Source organism: Haliotis asinina, chromosome 11, assembly GCF_037392515.1.
Source record: "Haliotis asinina isolate JCU_RB_2024 chromosome 11, JCU_Hal_asi_v2, whole genome shotgun sequence".
Lineage (NCBI taxonomy): Eukaryota > Metazoa > Mollusca > Gastropoda > Lepetellida > Haliotidae > Haliotis > Haliotis asinina.
This window is the reverse complement of record NC_090290.1, coordinates 51,104,315-51,120,317: the sequence shown is the minus strand read 5'-3', so window position 1 is coordinate 51,120,317 and position 16,003 is coordinate 51,104,315. Positions and strand designations below refer to the sequence as shown.

Here is a 16,003-nt window from a genome sequence, read left to right as displayed (position 1 = left end):
AGTCGTATCGGAGATTCGAACCGTTGTGGTTTGATGTCTGGATAGGAACAAGAACAGACATCTAGATATGAACCAGCGTAAGTGGCAAAGACGTGGTTTCACTGTCACTCTGTACAGTGGTTACGTTATATCGCTGAATATATGGGACATGCAATTGATAATTAGGGTTTGTAAGCGGGCAATAACATTGTTTTCGATGAGTCAATGAATGTATGAGGGAAAACACGTTTTGTCTTGTGGGCCGTGTTTAGTGACAGCCCTGTGTGCACTTGACATGATGGTTTGTGTGCAGACTCCTTGGGTGTCCACATCACGGTGGCTCCAGGAACCAGGGGCTTTACCTTGTACGTGGCGACCAATGGTCTGTCCACGCTGTGTACTGGGCTGCAGCCACGTCAGCGATTCCGCTATGCGAGAACAGCTTATATGTGTCTCTGTGTGTGAGGCATATACACTTGAATACGTTTTCACAAGCGACTATTGTGTATGACAAACCTTCCACCAAGTGAAGATGGTATGTAGCCACCATTATCAGTTAACATCATATATGCGTAACATACATGTTACAGAGGGTTCTACAATTCCATAACGCATTATTTTCACGTTCACCAGTTGTTACAAAATATCTCCATGTTTTCCCTTTTTTCATTTTTTTGTTTTGTTTGTTCGTCTGCTTGCTTTTTTGTGTGTTTTCCAAATTCACAAGCAAAAAAACAGGAAAGATGCCGAACCCGGCCACTTTGATGTATTGTCCAACTATCTTTCAGTCGGGCTTCTTGAGAGGCATGAGAGTCGGTATTCTATTATCCGACAAAATGTTATGAATGTCAACTTTTTCTTTATTGTTTACACAACGTTTCTGGTCTATTCATTGCCCCTTCGTCAGGTGGATGCTAACTGACAGCTTTGCGCAACAGTTAAACAGAATATGTATCCTAGTAATGTACTTGAAGCCAGAGTGATAATTATAGGCATGTATATACAATTCAAAAGTAGCATATCAAAGAGAATCACAATATACAAAACGATATACAAAAGCTGGGTTAAGATACTAAGGGTTGGGATGTAACAGTGGATTAAAGGGTGACTGGTGAAGCCCTTCATCTAATTAATTTCCCAGGCATTGGGCAAGTAAAACCCTTTGTCTCCGTTCATCTGTGGGGCTAATCTCTTGATGTTAATGACTTCTGAAATTTTGCTTCGTCACCAATCATGGATGTTCGATGATACTATAGGCGTTGCTTGCCAGTCAGTGGAGTGTGACGGATTGTTCGCCATGTGTTCAGAAGGGGTTGACTTTAGATCTGATTTCTCTGCGGAAGTTTAATTAGACGCAAGGCTTCACCAATCGCCTTTTAACCCACTGTTACAGCATCATCCCAACCGATAGTATCTTATCCCAGCTCTGGTATATCGTTATCGACTCACAACCCACTATCGTACACCAGTCAGACACATTGGCGTCAATTGCATAATCCACAGTAACAACACCATACCGGCTTTTGTATATTTAATTGTCTTTTATCTCCCCTTCATTTTAATTGTATATACGTGTTTAAAATCATTACTCTGGCTTCATGTACAATACTAGTGTATATATCCCGTTTAACTGTTAGCATCCATCTGACGAAGGGGCAGGAATAGCCCAGAAACGTTGTGTAAACAGTAACGATGTTGACATCCATAACATTTTGTCGTATATCTTTCAGTCGACGGATAATGACTTTTTAGTTGAATCAAAGATGTTTCGACATTTGTTTATTCCAGAGCTTGGCAACCATGGCAACTGATGACATGGACAAGAAATCAGCCACTGAAGTCAACGGTGTCACCATTGTCCCCGAGTCACGTGATCTGGGCGTGTATAAGCGACGGTGGTACATCCTGACGATGTTTGCCCTGCTGAACTCCCTCCAGGCTGCCGTGTGGATACAGTGGGGGCCTATAGCTGCTGCTGCTGAACAGGCCTACGGATGGACGGATGGAACAATAGCCCTGTTCGCCAACTGGGGACCCATCACCTACATCCCTACCGCACTGTTGTGGTCATGGATGCTCGACAGCAAAGGTTGACATCCATCACCATGACTCCCTCGCTGACCAGCGTATCTTAGTGCCCATTGTTCTATATATTCATGTCTGTACATTGACTATGCTGGTTTTGTGTGGGACCTCTTACTATTGCTATGTCGTGCGTGTGTTCATGTCTTCGTCAATCAGACTCTTTTATATCACAGTACTATATGACTGTATAGCATCATGACACTGTAAGACTGTTCAGTACAATGGTGTGATAAAAATGTTTATCATCATGGTACTGTAAGATTGGTTAGTACCATGGTACTATAAGATTGTTTAGTATCATGGTACTATAAGATCGTTTAGTATCATGGTACTATAAGCTTGTTTAGTACCATGGTGATTGTTTGTTATCATGGCACCGATAAGTGGGATTCAGTACTTACCTAATAGCGACGTGAACATGAGAATCTATAACACACAATGTGGAATGACTTTTCATTCCTTCTGTACAATATGTTGAATATAGAACCTATTCGTAGTATTTGCTGATGAAGATAATCAGGTTATAGAGCATTTCCCACATGAAATCTTCAATGCTTCCATTGATGAAGGTGAGTGTGCGCGGTGTTGCAGGGCTTCGCACGTCTTGTCTGGGAGCCGCAGGACTCGTGGCACTTGGAACAGGCCTCCGGTGTGTGTACAAGGACCCCCCGGCTTTCACGGTGTAAGGACACTCCCCTTTATAAAACACCCTTTGTTACAGACATCACGAGGCTCCTCCTTCAGGTAGCAGCTCACTAGTCTGGAACAGCACAGTCGCTGTTACCGGGCATTGTGCATTTTAAGCATTAAGTGAAACTTGATAGCTTAACTCTTTGATGATTTGCCAAAATAAAGAAAATACATGCTCATAAAAAGGTCGAAATCGTAAACTGGACTGAATACGAAAGGGATTTGTCACTCTTTTCCCTGCTGACAAAGACTGGGTAGGAGTGTTGCAATGATGTTTATGGATGGCAGATTCTAAGGACCAGAGATATTCCTGTCAGTACATGAAATACCAAGAACGTTACATTCATATGCTCATTGCCATTTGATCGAAATGCGAGCTTCATTGTGTGTTATCTTAATAAATGTTTCTGGTTCTGGCTTCCTCAAGGCTAGTACACCTGTGCCAGATATTGAACGGGTTAGCCGGACCCATTGCAATGGGAGCTGTCCCTAAAGTGTCTTCGGTGTGGTTCCCGGCATCGGAGAGAACGACAGCATCAACTGTAATAGCCGTCGTCTTAGGTCTTGGTATAACTGCTGCTTTCTACATCGGTAAGAATACCTCAGCAAACCAACACAATAGACAACAAGCCTCACTAAAACTGCATAATAGATAACATGCCTCATTAAAACTACACAATAATAACAAGCCTCAATAAAACAGACAACAAGTCTCACTAACCCTATACAATAGCCTCACTAGCCCCACACAACAGACGAGAGCTTCACTTAACCTGCACAATAGACAAGCCTCACTAACCCTTTACAATAGACAACAAGCCTCACTAACCCTATACAATAGACAGCAAGCCTCACTGGCCCTAAACAATAGATAACACGCCTCACTAAAACTACACACCAGACAACGTGACTGAGGTGACGCCTGGCTACTGTACTTTTACAAACGTCAGTGTGTGTTATGTCTGTTTCAGGACTCCAAGTAGTACAAGAGATGACACCTCTCAAATGTACACTTACAAACGTCAGTATTTGTTATGTTTGTTTCAGGACCCCAAGTGGTACCTGAGATGACACCTGGCAACTGTACCTTTACAAACGTCTCCAGGTACATGTTCTCAGTCCAATTTAATAGGTCCTGTCCTCATTTCTCGAGTGGAATCGCTTGCAATATGCATCAATAGTTTGTATGGGTCAGACAAGGATCGTAACAGGAAGCCTTCAAGTATCTTGAAAACTGAGCAAGGTGTTAACATCACCCCAACAATACTTGTAATTGTAACTCACCCCCTGTTCACAATGACATGTTCATCTCACGTCATTACCTGGTCGTAATTAAAACGAGGATCGTATTGTAAATACCATGCTAGATAGCACCACCAGGTGGGAACCAGGCGTGCCTTGTAAAATGTGTCACTGTTATGCTTCAGAAATGCGTCGTTACTTTGCGAAGGTATGTTCCGACATTACTATATTTTGTATTTCGACATTCAGTTATAAAGCGGCTATAACTGTATATTGAATGTCAGCCTGAATGATACTTGCGCTGACAGAGATAGTGACAGAAAAGAGTTACGGTCGGTGTTTTAAGGCCGACGGCACGGTCGGTGTTTTAAGGCCGACAGCACATATAAACGCAGGTGTGATATATGTATGTAAGCCTCAACGTGCTGTCAGATACATATGTACTATACACTGTATACTATACACTGTTTCCTTCAGATGAGGTCATAGAAATTCAAAGACAAAACATCATGTACTACAACTACGGAAGTAAGTGAACCTGGTGTTGTAAGCGACTGTACATTGCCGGTCAGCTAGCCGTAAGTGAACCTGGTGTTGTAAGCGAATGTACATTGCAGCTGAGGTGATAGTAAGTGAGCTTGGGCATCGGCAACTTCGTTGTTCAGACCCATGCTGATTTGTAAACATCCAGGACGTTTTTCGGCGTTAATTATAAGCGGTCCATTGAAACGCAAAGCGACATGTAAATAATTTAAGTCACCAGCGAAGCAGACGTAGGTTTCATGTGCATGTCTTGGATATGTGTACAGTATGTTGCGAGTCGATCGCCAAGTTGAAAATCTTGAAACTTGAAAACTGTTTGTAAAATATCTAATAGTCAAAAGAGAAACTTCACATTCTTTCTTCAGGGAACTATAACAGAACAAGAGATGTTAAGATGGTTAAATTGTTATTATTTCATTGCTGAGATCCGTGTGATGTGCTCGATATACTGACAGTGCCACAATCAGTTCCATTAGGCTACACCGGCGTTCCAGAACGTGGGTATACAGAATGTCATGTCACAAGAGTAAAAATTCGAAATGTGTAAGTTCAATATTGTGCATGGCCACCCCGCGCATTTACCACCGCCAAACACCGTCTCCTCATCGACTGCCTGATGCTTGTGAACACGTGGTTGGGGAATCTGCGCCATTGCTCTTGCAAGGCAGAGCCAAGTTCCTGCAAATTCTGAGGTTGGTTCCTAAGACCACGGAGCCTTCTCCCAAGTGCATACCACACATGCTGTATTGGATTAAGGTCATGGGACCTCCATGACGTTAGTTCCAGCGTTTTGAAGGAAATTTCGTGTCAACATCGCGGTATGCGGCCGAGCATTATCATGCTGGAACTCCAGATCTCGAACGCCATGAAAGGAACGAGTTCAGGTTTGAGCACCTGGTCGCGGTAAGCAGCAGCTGTGAGGTTTCCACGGATGACCAGTAGTCGGGGACGGTTGCTCCCACAGAAGGCAACCCACACCATGCAACTTCCTCGCCCGAATCTGTCGACTTCCTGTACACAACATTGGGCATACCGTTCACGTCGTTTCCAGACTCCATGCCTGTCGTCCACGAATCTGAGGGGAAACCTGGATTCATCGCTAAAGACGACTCGATTCCAGTCTCTCTGGATCCATCGGAGGTAACGCTGGGCCCACAGCAGACGTTGACGTTGATGAAACGGCGTCAATACTGGCCCACGATATGGACGTCGAGAATGGAGATTGGCAGCCCGCAACCGATTTCGAATGGTCTGTAAGGACAGTCGACCTCTAAACATCTCAGCCCTTGTTCGTGTAGTCGGCAGATCTGTCACGTAGGTGACGTAGGACGATTTGACGGTCTTTTGTTCGTGACGTCACACGTGGACGGACCGACCTTGGGCTATCAGAATTGGTGCCAGCTTGTTGTGGAAGACCTCGCAAGTCATACACAGTACGGCGGCTGCATCCCATTGTTCTTGCGACGTCAATAACTGATCTTCCCGCTTGCAGCATGCTATCGGCACGTTCACGTTGCACATTTGACAGTCGTGGCATTTATATTACCGTTAGAACTGTGTTGTTTTTTTCAAGTCTTGAGGCCAATGCAAACACGTGCAAATGAAGAAAACTTCGATGCGAAGATCAAACCTGGTTTGGCACTAACGTCATTTGGACGACGAATGGGTGGGTTTGAGTGGGTTTTGCTAACGTTTATCTAGAGTCGAAAGATAGGGATCCCATTTTGGATACATAGATATATCATCAGAGAAAGATTATTCATAATATTTTAAAAATTACATTTTGTGAAGTTTCTTTATTGACTCAGTATATATTGATGTGACACCCACGAACAAAGAAATGCTACTTTGCCAGTGTATTCTAACATGACTAAGTTTACAAATCAAATCAGTGCCCAACACTACTATAAAATGCCAGCGGGTGTTGAAACAAGCTGTCAGTACATATGGCAGTGTAATACAGACAGTGATGGTCACCTCGCTGCCACTATAGTCAAGTTTCCTGGCCACGGCCACGGTGGGAGATGATTTGAGATGATGTGAAAATACTATGAGATGATGGGATGGTGTGCTAGAACATGTGAAATGATGTGATATAATGTGAGGTAATGTGAGATGAGCGAAATGCGAAATGATGTGAGATGATGAGAGATGATGTGAGATGTTGATGTGAAATGCTGTGAGATAAAGTGAGATGTTATGTGAAGTTTTGAGATGACGTGAGATGTGTGATGATGCGAGAGTATGTGAGATAATATGAAACGATGTAAGAGGATGCGAGAGAATGTCAGGTGGTGTGAGATGATGTAAAATGACGTGAGATAAAGTGGGATTTTGCGAGATGTTGGAAATAATGTGAGATGATGTGAGGTAATATGAGATGATGTGAGATGGTGTGGTATAACATGTGAAATGGTGTTATAAATGATGTGAGATAATATGAGATGTTGTGAGATGAGGTGAGATAATGCCAGATGAGATGAGATTATATGAGATGGTGTGGTATGGAGTGAGATGATATAAGATGCTGTGAGATTGTGTGAGACGTTTTAAGATAATGTTGTCGTCATACTGTTATATACTGTTGTGTAATGTAGTGGTACTGTTACATGCTATTGTATATTGTTGTAATGCTGTTGTGTGATGTTGTGTTGCTTTTGTTTAGAGTTGTGGTGCTGTTGTATTACGATATGATGTTGTATAATGCTGTGATTCTGTTACATGCTGTTGTATAATGTTGTAATGCCGATGTGTGATGTTGTGTTGCTGTTGTGTAATGTTGTGATGCTGATGTGTGATGATGTGTTGTTGTTGTATAATGTTGTGATGCTGCGTAGTGTTGTGATGCAGGTATACTCTTTTGTATGTGTAATGCTGTGATGCTATAGTATAATGTTATGTTGATGTTGTATAATATTGCGATGCTGTTGTACAATATTGTGATGCCCGTTACATGCTTCATTTATGCTCTTATAATGCTGTTGTACAATATTGGAATGCTGTTATACAATGTGTTTATGTTGTATAATAATGCGGTGATGGTACATGCTGTCGGTTTGATGCTGTTGTATAGTGTTGTGTTATTCTTGAATAATTATGTAATACTGTTACATACAGATGTATACTGTTGTGATGTTGCTTTATTTTGCCGTATATAAAGTGATGCTGCTCTATAAATGTTGTGATGCTGTTGCATATTGTGCTGGTGTTACATGATGTTGTATAATGCTGTGATGTTGTTGTATAATATAGTGACGCTGTTATATACTGTTCTATAATTCAGTGGTACTGTTATATACTGTTGTGTAATGTAGTGATGCTGTTGTATAGTATTGTGATGCTGCTGTATAATGTTGTAGTGTTGTTGTATGATGCTGTATTTCTGTTGTAAAATATTGTGGTGCTGTTGTTTGACGCGATACAGTTGTGTGGTGTTGTGGTGTAGTATAATGTGATGTTGTTACACAATGTTGTATAATGTTGTGATGCCGTTATGTACTGCTGTGTTTATATTGTATGATGTGAAGCTGTTGTATAATGTGATGCTTTTACATACTGTTGTGTTGCTGTTGTATAATGTGATGCTTTTACATACTGTTGTGTTGCTGTTGTATAATGGCTGTTATTGTTACTTCCGGTCACGTCTAAATGTTAAAGAAACGGAAAGTGAATGGTGCATGCTTCAGCCTTCGGCGTGTGTGCCTTGCTGTTTCTGGTGATGCTGGTTTATTTCCCAAACACCCCACCCAAACCGCCCAGCGTGTCGGCCGCTATACCGCGACCCAACTACAGAAAGGGACTCAGACTGCTTGTCAAGTAAGATATACTGGACAAAACTAGTTAGGGATGTATGTAAATTTTGACATTCTGAATAATGATCTATTTGTTCACTGACACACTAATAAGATATCAATCCTAAAAATACCCATATCCTTAACTTATTTTGTCCAGTATAATTAACCCAACTAAATCTATACCGACTACACGGGATATTACACACCTATGTCTTTCCTTTCCAAGTACAAAAACACATTTTCATTTCGTTCGTTTCATTTAATAGTGTATACCCCAGGTAAGACAGGATGTCAGTGTTGTGGCTCGCACAGATGTAACAGAACAATACGGAATATGTTTCTACTCATGGGCAATATGTGGCAGTTTACCTTTTTTCTTCTATTTTATTAGCACTAACACAAATGTTACACATGTGATACATAAGTACATATACAAAGTGAGATGTTGCTGCTATGTGAATACAAATATTGCCATTTTACATAGAGGTGAAAATGTCCACGGGGTGAAAGTAAAGCCCTCGGAAATGTACATTTCCTTTGCATACTACAATGAATTATAGCAAATATAATAAGTACTAGAAGTGAAAGTGTGGAGAAAGGTTCATTCTCAAGGGTTCGTCCTGCAGGTGCAGCCTGTTTGATCTGTGTATGGTATGATCTGTGGTGTGGGGCTCTGCCAACACGGCACCGAATGTGTTCCACAGGAGGCATGAGTGGGGACCAAGGGTCTGCCAGAGTTAAATAGTGGTCGCATAGTCTCGCAGTTTTCACAGAGATTATGCTACCATGACTTAACAATGCTGCAAATCCAGGTGTCCAGGGTTGTGACCCTTCGACATCGGGACGCAGACTGTCCAGCTTGCTGGAACCGTCTGTTAACACTGATAATGGCTTGTCTGCGACAGCAAAGGTTCCAGTCTGGCTACTCTCCATTCGCTGAGAAAAATATTGAGTTCTTTTGGCTAATTTGAAGCTATTCAGCAGGATAAATTGATTAATGGGCATCTATCGCAGATTGCACATCGCGAAATATATTTGAGTCATACTTTTCATCCAAAACGAAGTGGGCCGAGTTTGGTGAATCTGTGCGGTACGTGTCTGTAATGTTTCATGTATTTCCATCTTTTTCTGATTGTTACAACTTTTCATGATTATTAGTTACATACTAAATCTCAACATTTCCTTTTTGTTCATCACCTTTAAAGGGCGGAACGACACTATACATAATACATACAAAGCTGCTTGGGTAATATGGACTATTGATGAGAAAATACATGTTTTCAGAAATCCAAGATTTTGGCAGCTTGCTGTAGCGTATGGGGTGTCAACCGGTACCCGTGATGCTTGGTCATCTATGCTCGATGTCAATTTGAAAGCACATGGAATATCGCAGGTAGGTGTTTCTGATCATATAGATTCTAGGACAACTTGAAAACACATGGAATATCAGAGGTATATATGTGGGATGTCAGTTCCAGTTGACATAGAGCATCATAGGTATATCTGTAGAGAAATCAAGACGGCATAGAATATCATAGGCATATTTGTAGGATAAACAATGCTCTGTATCTTCTCAAGAGGACGAGAATATTACAGGTATATGTGTACTATCGTTAATGCCCATTGTTAAGTCAAGTGGACATGTGTGTATATATATATATATATGTGTGTGTGTGTGTGTGTGTGTGTGTGTGTGTGTGTGTGTGTGTGTGTGTGTGTGTGTGTGTGTGTGTGTGTGTGTGTGTGGTTGAAAACAATTTACAGGCAAGATATCATCACAGATGTCGTATCAGCTGTTTTCAGGTTCCACTGCAATGCACGTGGACTATTGCAGGTAGTTGATCGTTTTTTCTTGAATGATACAGACACTGGGTATTCAAGGAAATTTCGTCAGTGATGTGTACCGTGCATTTTGTATGTCAGGAAGACGCCAGCTACCTGGGGGTGTACGCCACGGCAGGGACCATTGTCATATCTCTCACTCTCGCCAGGTAGGCAGACCTCTAGCCAGGTAGGCAGATTTCTAGTCAGGTAGGCACATCTCTAGTCAGGTAGGCACATCTCTAGTCAGGTAAGCAAGCCGGTTGCCACACAAGGTCTGGCCTAACGTCCAGCCAAGTAGGCAGACCTCTTGCCACTCTGGGCTCGACCAAACCTCTCACCAGGTAGGTCCATTTCTAGTCGGGTAGGCAGACCTCTATCCAGGTAGGCAGACCTAAAGCTGCACAGGCACGGCCTAACCTCTAACTAGGTAGGCAGAAATCCCGCCACATAGGGCTCGGTCTGATCTCTGTTATGTTGACAGATACGGTGTCACAGTGCCGTCACTGTCGTTGACGGCATACATCTGATGACCAATACAGCCGAAAGTTCGGACAATGACGTTGTTGGTAGCGCCCTGCTCCGTCATTCCGACACATCTATCTGGCATTGCAGTTAGTGTTACATCAGAAAAGTCGTAGCGGATTTTTTTACACGTTCTCGCGATTCTTGCTTAGCCGTTTGTCCATGGAAAGGATGGGTCTATACGCGTGTGACATGGCTCAATATGATCATATCACTTCATTTGTATGTAATATTTTGCAATGTATAGTTTCTTTTGAGCACTAGGTTAAATGATTTACTTTGATTGAGTAAAATTACTCATTTTCAATTCTGGAAGGATTGTATTGTATACTATATACTACTAGAATAACGTAACTGTGCTTTAGTTGATGTTATCCCATTTTCACAGCACAAAAACCTACAACTCGACTTTAACTGCAATTACCGTTTCAGTGTTGAGTGGGTAAATCTGTATCATTTTACTTTAAGTATCGTGACACGCCCTTGTAGAGATATGGTGTCAGTTCACGATTTTAGAGTCGTGTGCACAGAAGACACAAAACGTTTGAAGAAAGCTTGGAGAGTGTTGTTATATGTCTGAACCAGTGTAAGTTCCAATTCAGTTAACGTCGATGGCTGATTCTGTGCTGGACGTAAACCTCACTCCATTTCATCCCAAGCCTGTGCGTTATAGGACAGGTCCGAGCAACAGCTGGCCAGGAGAGTACCGGAGAGTTCTGCTGTCGCGGGAACATTGGCGACATGTAGAAGGGCATTATATTGCTGAAAGGAGAAGTTATATTTCTGTCGTTGAATGACCGGCTGTACACGAGGCTCCGTAATCTCATCCCTGTATCGCAGACCCGGCAGATTGTCATTCACAATGACGAATTGTGTCCTACCATGAAATGTGATCTCAATACCATAACGTTCATGTATCCAAACGCCAGCATGCCATTTGCCTCGCCCTCTATGTACCCTTACCCTGCCATCTGAGCAGTCAAGAAGAACTCTGTCAGTTGGCAAAACACCATCCTAATCTTATCTCATGGATGTATAAATGATTAGTGGGTGCAGTTGGTGAGGCAGACTAGTGATCCAGCGAGGTTGAGGTGTCGGGATCGAGCCTACCTGTGAAAGGTGTAAAAGCCTTGAGGGAAGCAAATGCTAGTGCCTTGGGCAAGCACTAGTTGCATGGATATGTGACCTACGAGGGGATGTCAAAAAGTTTTGAGCCTTGCATAGAAAAACACAAAACACTGGTATGAACCACATTTATTTTTCAACATAGTCCCCTTGTGAGTCAAGACACTTCTTCCATCTTTTCTGCCAAGCGCTGATGCCATCTCTGTAGAAGGCGCCATTTTGGTCCTCAAACCAAGCCTCAGTAGCAGCAATAAGCTCATAATCATCCTGAAATCTACGACCACGCAAGTGTTTCTTGAGATCTGGGAACAGATGGTAATCACTTGGTGCCAGGTCTTGAGAGTAGGGGAGATTTCGTACCCGCATTCCTAGACAGCAGCGGCTGCAACGCGAGAGGTGTGTGCTGGAGCATTGTCTTGATGTAGAAGATTACCACGTCTGATCTTGCCCCGGCGCTTCTCCTTGATTGACTGTTGCACTTGCCTCAACAAGTTAGCGTAATATTCCCCATTCATTGTTCTTCCTTTTGGTAAGTAATCTATGTGGATGACGCCTTTGCTATCCCAGAAGACTGTCGCCATTACCTTCTGCACTGATCTGGAGGCTTTGAACTTTTTGGTCCTGAGAGAAGTGACATGTTTCCATTCCATGGATTCTTGTTTGCTCTCAGGATCATAGTGGTGGATCCAGGTTTCATCACAGGTTACTAGAATAAATTGAAACTCTTCTGGATTCTTGTTGTATCTGGTTAGCACTGAGTTGCTTATGGTGACCCTTGTTTGCTTCATTTCATCTGTAAGCATTCTTGGCACCCATCTTGCGCACACCTTAGACATGGCGAGATGTTCATGAAGAATTGTCTCGATGGATCCGTGTGAAATGCCTGTGGTCTCCTCTAACTCGTGGAGTGTGATTCGACGATTTTCCAGCACAAGTCTATGCACTCTGTCAATGTTTTCCTGACTACTGCTTGCTGTTGGGCGACCTGGACGGGGGTCATCTTCAAGACGCTCTCTACCATGCTTAAATTCATTGACCCATCGTTTGATGGTAGCAGATGAAGGGGAAGACGTCCCATAAACTGCTGAAACCCTCTCTTCAATGTTCTTCGCCGAGTTTCCTTCAAGAACTAAAAAGTTAATTATTGCTCTATACTCAATTTTATTCATTTTTACTGCCGTGAGGGTAGGGGGTGGGGGGTGGGGTGGGGGTGGGGTGGGGGGTCTCTGTCTGTCAATGTGAGCTGTTCAATAACTTCTGAGAGTAGGATACCAAAACTTATATATCACATCAGCTACACCCCAAGGTTCAATGTCCTACCATAGGCTGTGACACCTAGGTATGAAAAATGCTCAAGGCTCTACCTTATTGACATCCCCTCGTATATAAATACCCAATGATACTGATATCTGCCCCAGGCAATGCCTGCCGGTGACGTTGGACCAAACTTGGATACTGCAGGCCATCGGGGCCCGATGTTGTGCTCCCTCCGTCGGTACTGAAACTGATTGCACGAAAGCTAGGAATGGTCCAGTCAAACTGGCAGTATGGGGTCATTTCGTTAGATGGATCAGCCGAATCCGAGACAAATCTCACGTGAGATCTCATCTCCATAGAGATGTCCATCAAAATGTCTAGCCACTTCCATTTTGTCCATCCCAGTCTCCAATATACCCACAATGCGACGACGTGGTATGACGTACGCGCAATTTAGGTTGAAAATTACGAGTTTTCCACAACATTCAGTGGTTGGAAAATAATCAACAGTTTGTGTGAACTTTAGGTGTCAAAAAGCAAAAAGTAAGTACATTGTGCACGTGTGTATTTTGGGGTATTTTCAATTAACCTGTGTTTCATGCAATTTTATTCATGGCACTGTTACTTCTTTCCGTTAGTATATTACCATGTCTTTTGCCACGGAGAAGATGAGAGCACATAATTGCCCTGATGATTGTGCCTTGGTGCCATGTGAAGCTGGGGATTAGATACCAATTCACTCAATATTATGATATGATCCAAGGGTAGATGTTTCACAACATGACTCACTGTGGTTGTAGGGCTGCCGACTACCTGAAGACCCGTCACAAGTTGTTTCTGTGCGTGCAGTATGGTCTGTCCATTGTCTCCCGACTGTGGCTGGTACTTCTGATAGTTGGGATACTTCCACAATCAACAGGTAGGTTTTCCAATTTCGTGGGATAACAAACTGTGACTACCATTGCGAAGACAAACTGACATATTGACGCCAATGAAGGCTATAAAACAACCTGTACTACGCCAAGTATTTCCATGGTTGTATGTGTTGTGAGGTGGCATGTATGTCACAGATGGGCCAGGATACACTTACATTTTCTCGAACAGCTGGCATCATCAGTATTTCATAGCGATATGGTCACGATTGTAATAAAGACTTTGCTCTTAGCAGCGATTTCGAATGGATGTAGAGACGGTTTCTTCGGTAATATTTGATGTCTGCATGGGTTTAGTGTCTCCATATGTTTAATGTCTGCATAATATCTGCATGTGTCTAGTGTCTGCATAATGACTATGTGTTTTAATGTCTCCATAGGTTTAATGTCTCCATATATTTAATGTCTGCATCATATCTGCATGTGTATAGTGTCTGCATAATGTCTATGTTTGTTTAATGTCTCCAGGTGTTTGATGTCTGCATTATGTCTATGTGTGTTTAATGACTGTTTCTGTTTAATGTCCAGGTTTAATGTCTGCATTTGTTTATTGTCCGTGTATGTTGATGTCTTAATGTGTTAAATGTCTGCATAATGTCTATGTGTTTAATGTCAGTGTGTGTTCAATGTCTGCATGTGTTTGGTGTCATGTCGCCATGTGTTTAACGTCTCCATGTGTTTGATGCCATAATAAATTCTGTGAATATTTAATATCATGTGTGAATTTAATGTCGTCAGGACTTCATGTCTTTAATTTCACCATGTGTTTAATGCATCCATGTTTTTAAAATCTGTGTCTGTTTCGTGTTGGGGTGTATTTAATGTCTCGATGCATTTAATGTCGTGACAATGCCCATGTGTGTATACTGTTGTATGTGTGTAATATATGTGTGGTTAATGTCTGTGCCTTTGTGTGTCTGTACTTCAGCTGACAGTGTATTTCACATCATGCACCTTGTCATCTGTGGTGTTCAGCGTTGTGTGTCTGCGTTACAGCTGACAATGCATTTTACGTCATACATCTAGTCATTTGTGAAGTTACAGAAAGTGCATGGTACCTACACATGCTCGTCTGGCATGTGATGGTCACGTTACGGTGTGTCTGTATTGGTTTCAGTCTCCATGTATGTGGCCTATGGGTTTGTGGACCTATCGAGCGCATGTGTTGGACCACTTTTCTACGAGACAGCCTGTGATACATCATACCCTGTGGCTGAAGGAACCACAAATGTCTGCTTGACCACGCAAAACAACATTGCTGCTCTGATCTTTCTTGGCGTTTTGTCAATACCTGGTATAGGTGAGGCACTAATACATCCTGGGTCTCCCACTAACACATCTTGGGTTTCACATGCTGGGTCTCTCACTAACACACCCCGTGTATGTTACTAACACATCCTGGGTACCTCACTAACACATCCAGAACCTCTCACTAACACATCCTGGGTACCTTACTAACACGTCCTGTTTCTCTAACTAACACATACCCGTGTCTCTCACTAACACATCTTATGTCCCTGTCACCAAAGCATCTCTGAATATGTCACTAATATGTCACTACTACGTCCTTTGTCACTGTCACTACCACGCCATTTGTCACAGTCACTGACACCCCCTTTGTCACTGTCACTAACATATCCTGCTTTTCTCCAACCCAGGTACTGTGTGGATGAATTGGCTGCTCATAGCCGCCTATGTGTTTGCTTTCCTCCTCCTCGTCACTCTGCCCGTAGCTCACACCAGAACCGACGTTGATCAAAAGACTCATTGAGTATTCCCACGCGAATCACACTTTGTCCACGGGGCAACATCGTCTTAACAGTGTAGCCAAGCATGTGATTCAATATGGGCCTAGGTTTCACTTAATTTGATTCTATGGAAGAGCTAGTCCTTCTCCTGAAAGATGGCAAATAAACTTCTTGGAATCACGCTTTTGTCCTTTCTTCGGGCTGATGTCCCGTGTAATACATGTGATGACATTTTCATAATATACTTGTATCTGCGTGAGAT

The 16,003-nt window shown here is 42.6% G+C and overlaps 1 protein-coding gene across 2 annotated transcripts; it reads left to right on the top strand.

Moving 5' to 3' along the window:
• Positions 1-451: 451 nt before the first annotated feature.
• LOC137255593 (solute carrier family 49 member 4-like) lies at positions 452-15,922 on the top strand. 2 transcript variants are annotated; one of them, XM_067793029.1, is made up of 13 exons: positions 452-514; positions 1,768-2,068; positions 2,656-2,746; positions 3,182-3,345; positions 3,802-3,859; positions 4,182-4,204; positions 4,474-4,524; positions 8,226-8,355; positions 9,618-9,726; positions 10,257-10,324; positions 13,862-13,980; positions 15,111-15,293; positions 15,652-15,922. In XM_067793029.1, the coding sequence occupies exons 1-13, from the start codon at positions 512-514 to the stop codon at positions 15,762-15,764; spliced, it is 1,413 nt and encodes a 470-aa protein (XP_067649130.1). In that variant the 5' UTR covers positions 452-511; the 3' UTR covers positions 15,765-15,922. The 2 variants fall into 2 exon arrangements, with proteins under 2 accessions (XP_067649130.1, XP_067649132.1); XM_067793031.1 differs by lacking the exon at positions 4,474-4,524 and having other exon boundaries at positions 454-514.
• Positions 15,923-16,003: the final 81 nt, after the last annotated feature.

Bases quoted from the DNA above. Each gene is read 5' to 3' on its own strand.
- LOC137255593 (XM_067793029.1), top strand. The intron at 3,860-4,181 runs GTACATGTTCTC...GTTATGCTTCAG, and splicing joins ACCTTTACAAACGTCTCCAG to AAATGCGTCGTTACTTTGCG. The intron at 9,727-10,256 runs GTAGGTGTTTCT...TTTGTATGTCAG, and splicing joins AAGCACATGGAATATCGCAG to GAAGACGCCAGCTACCTGGG.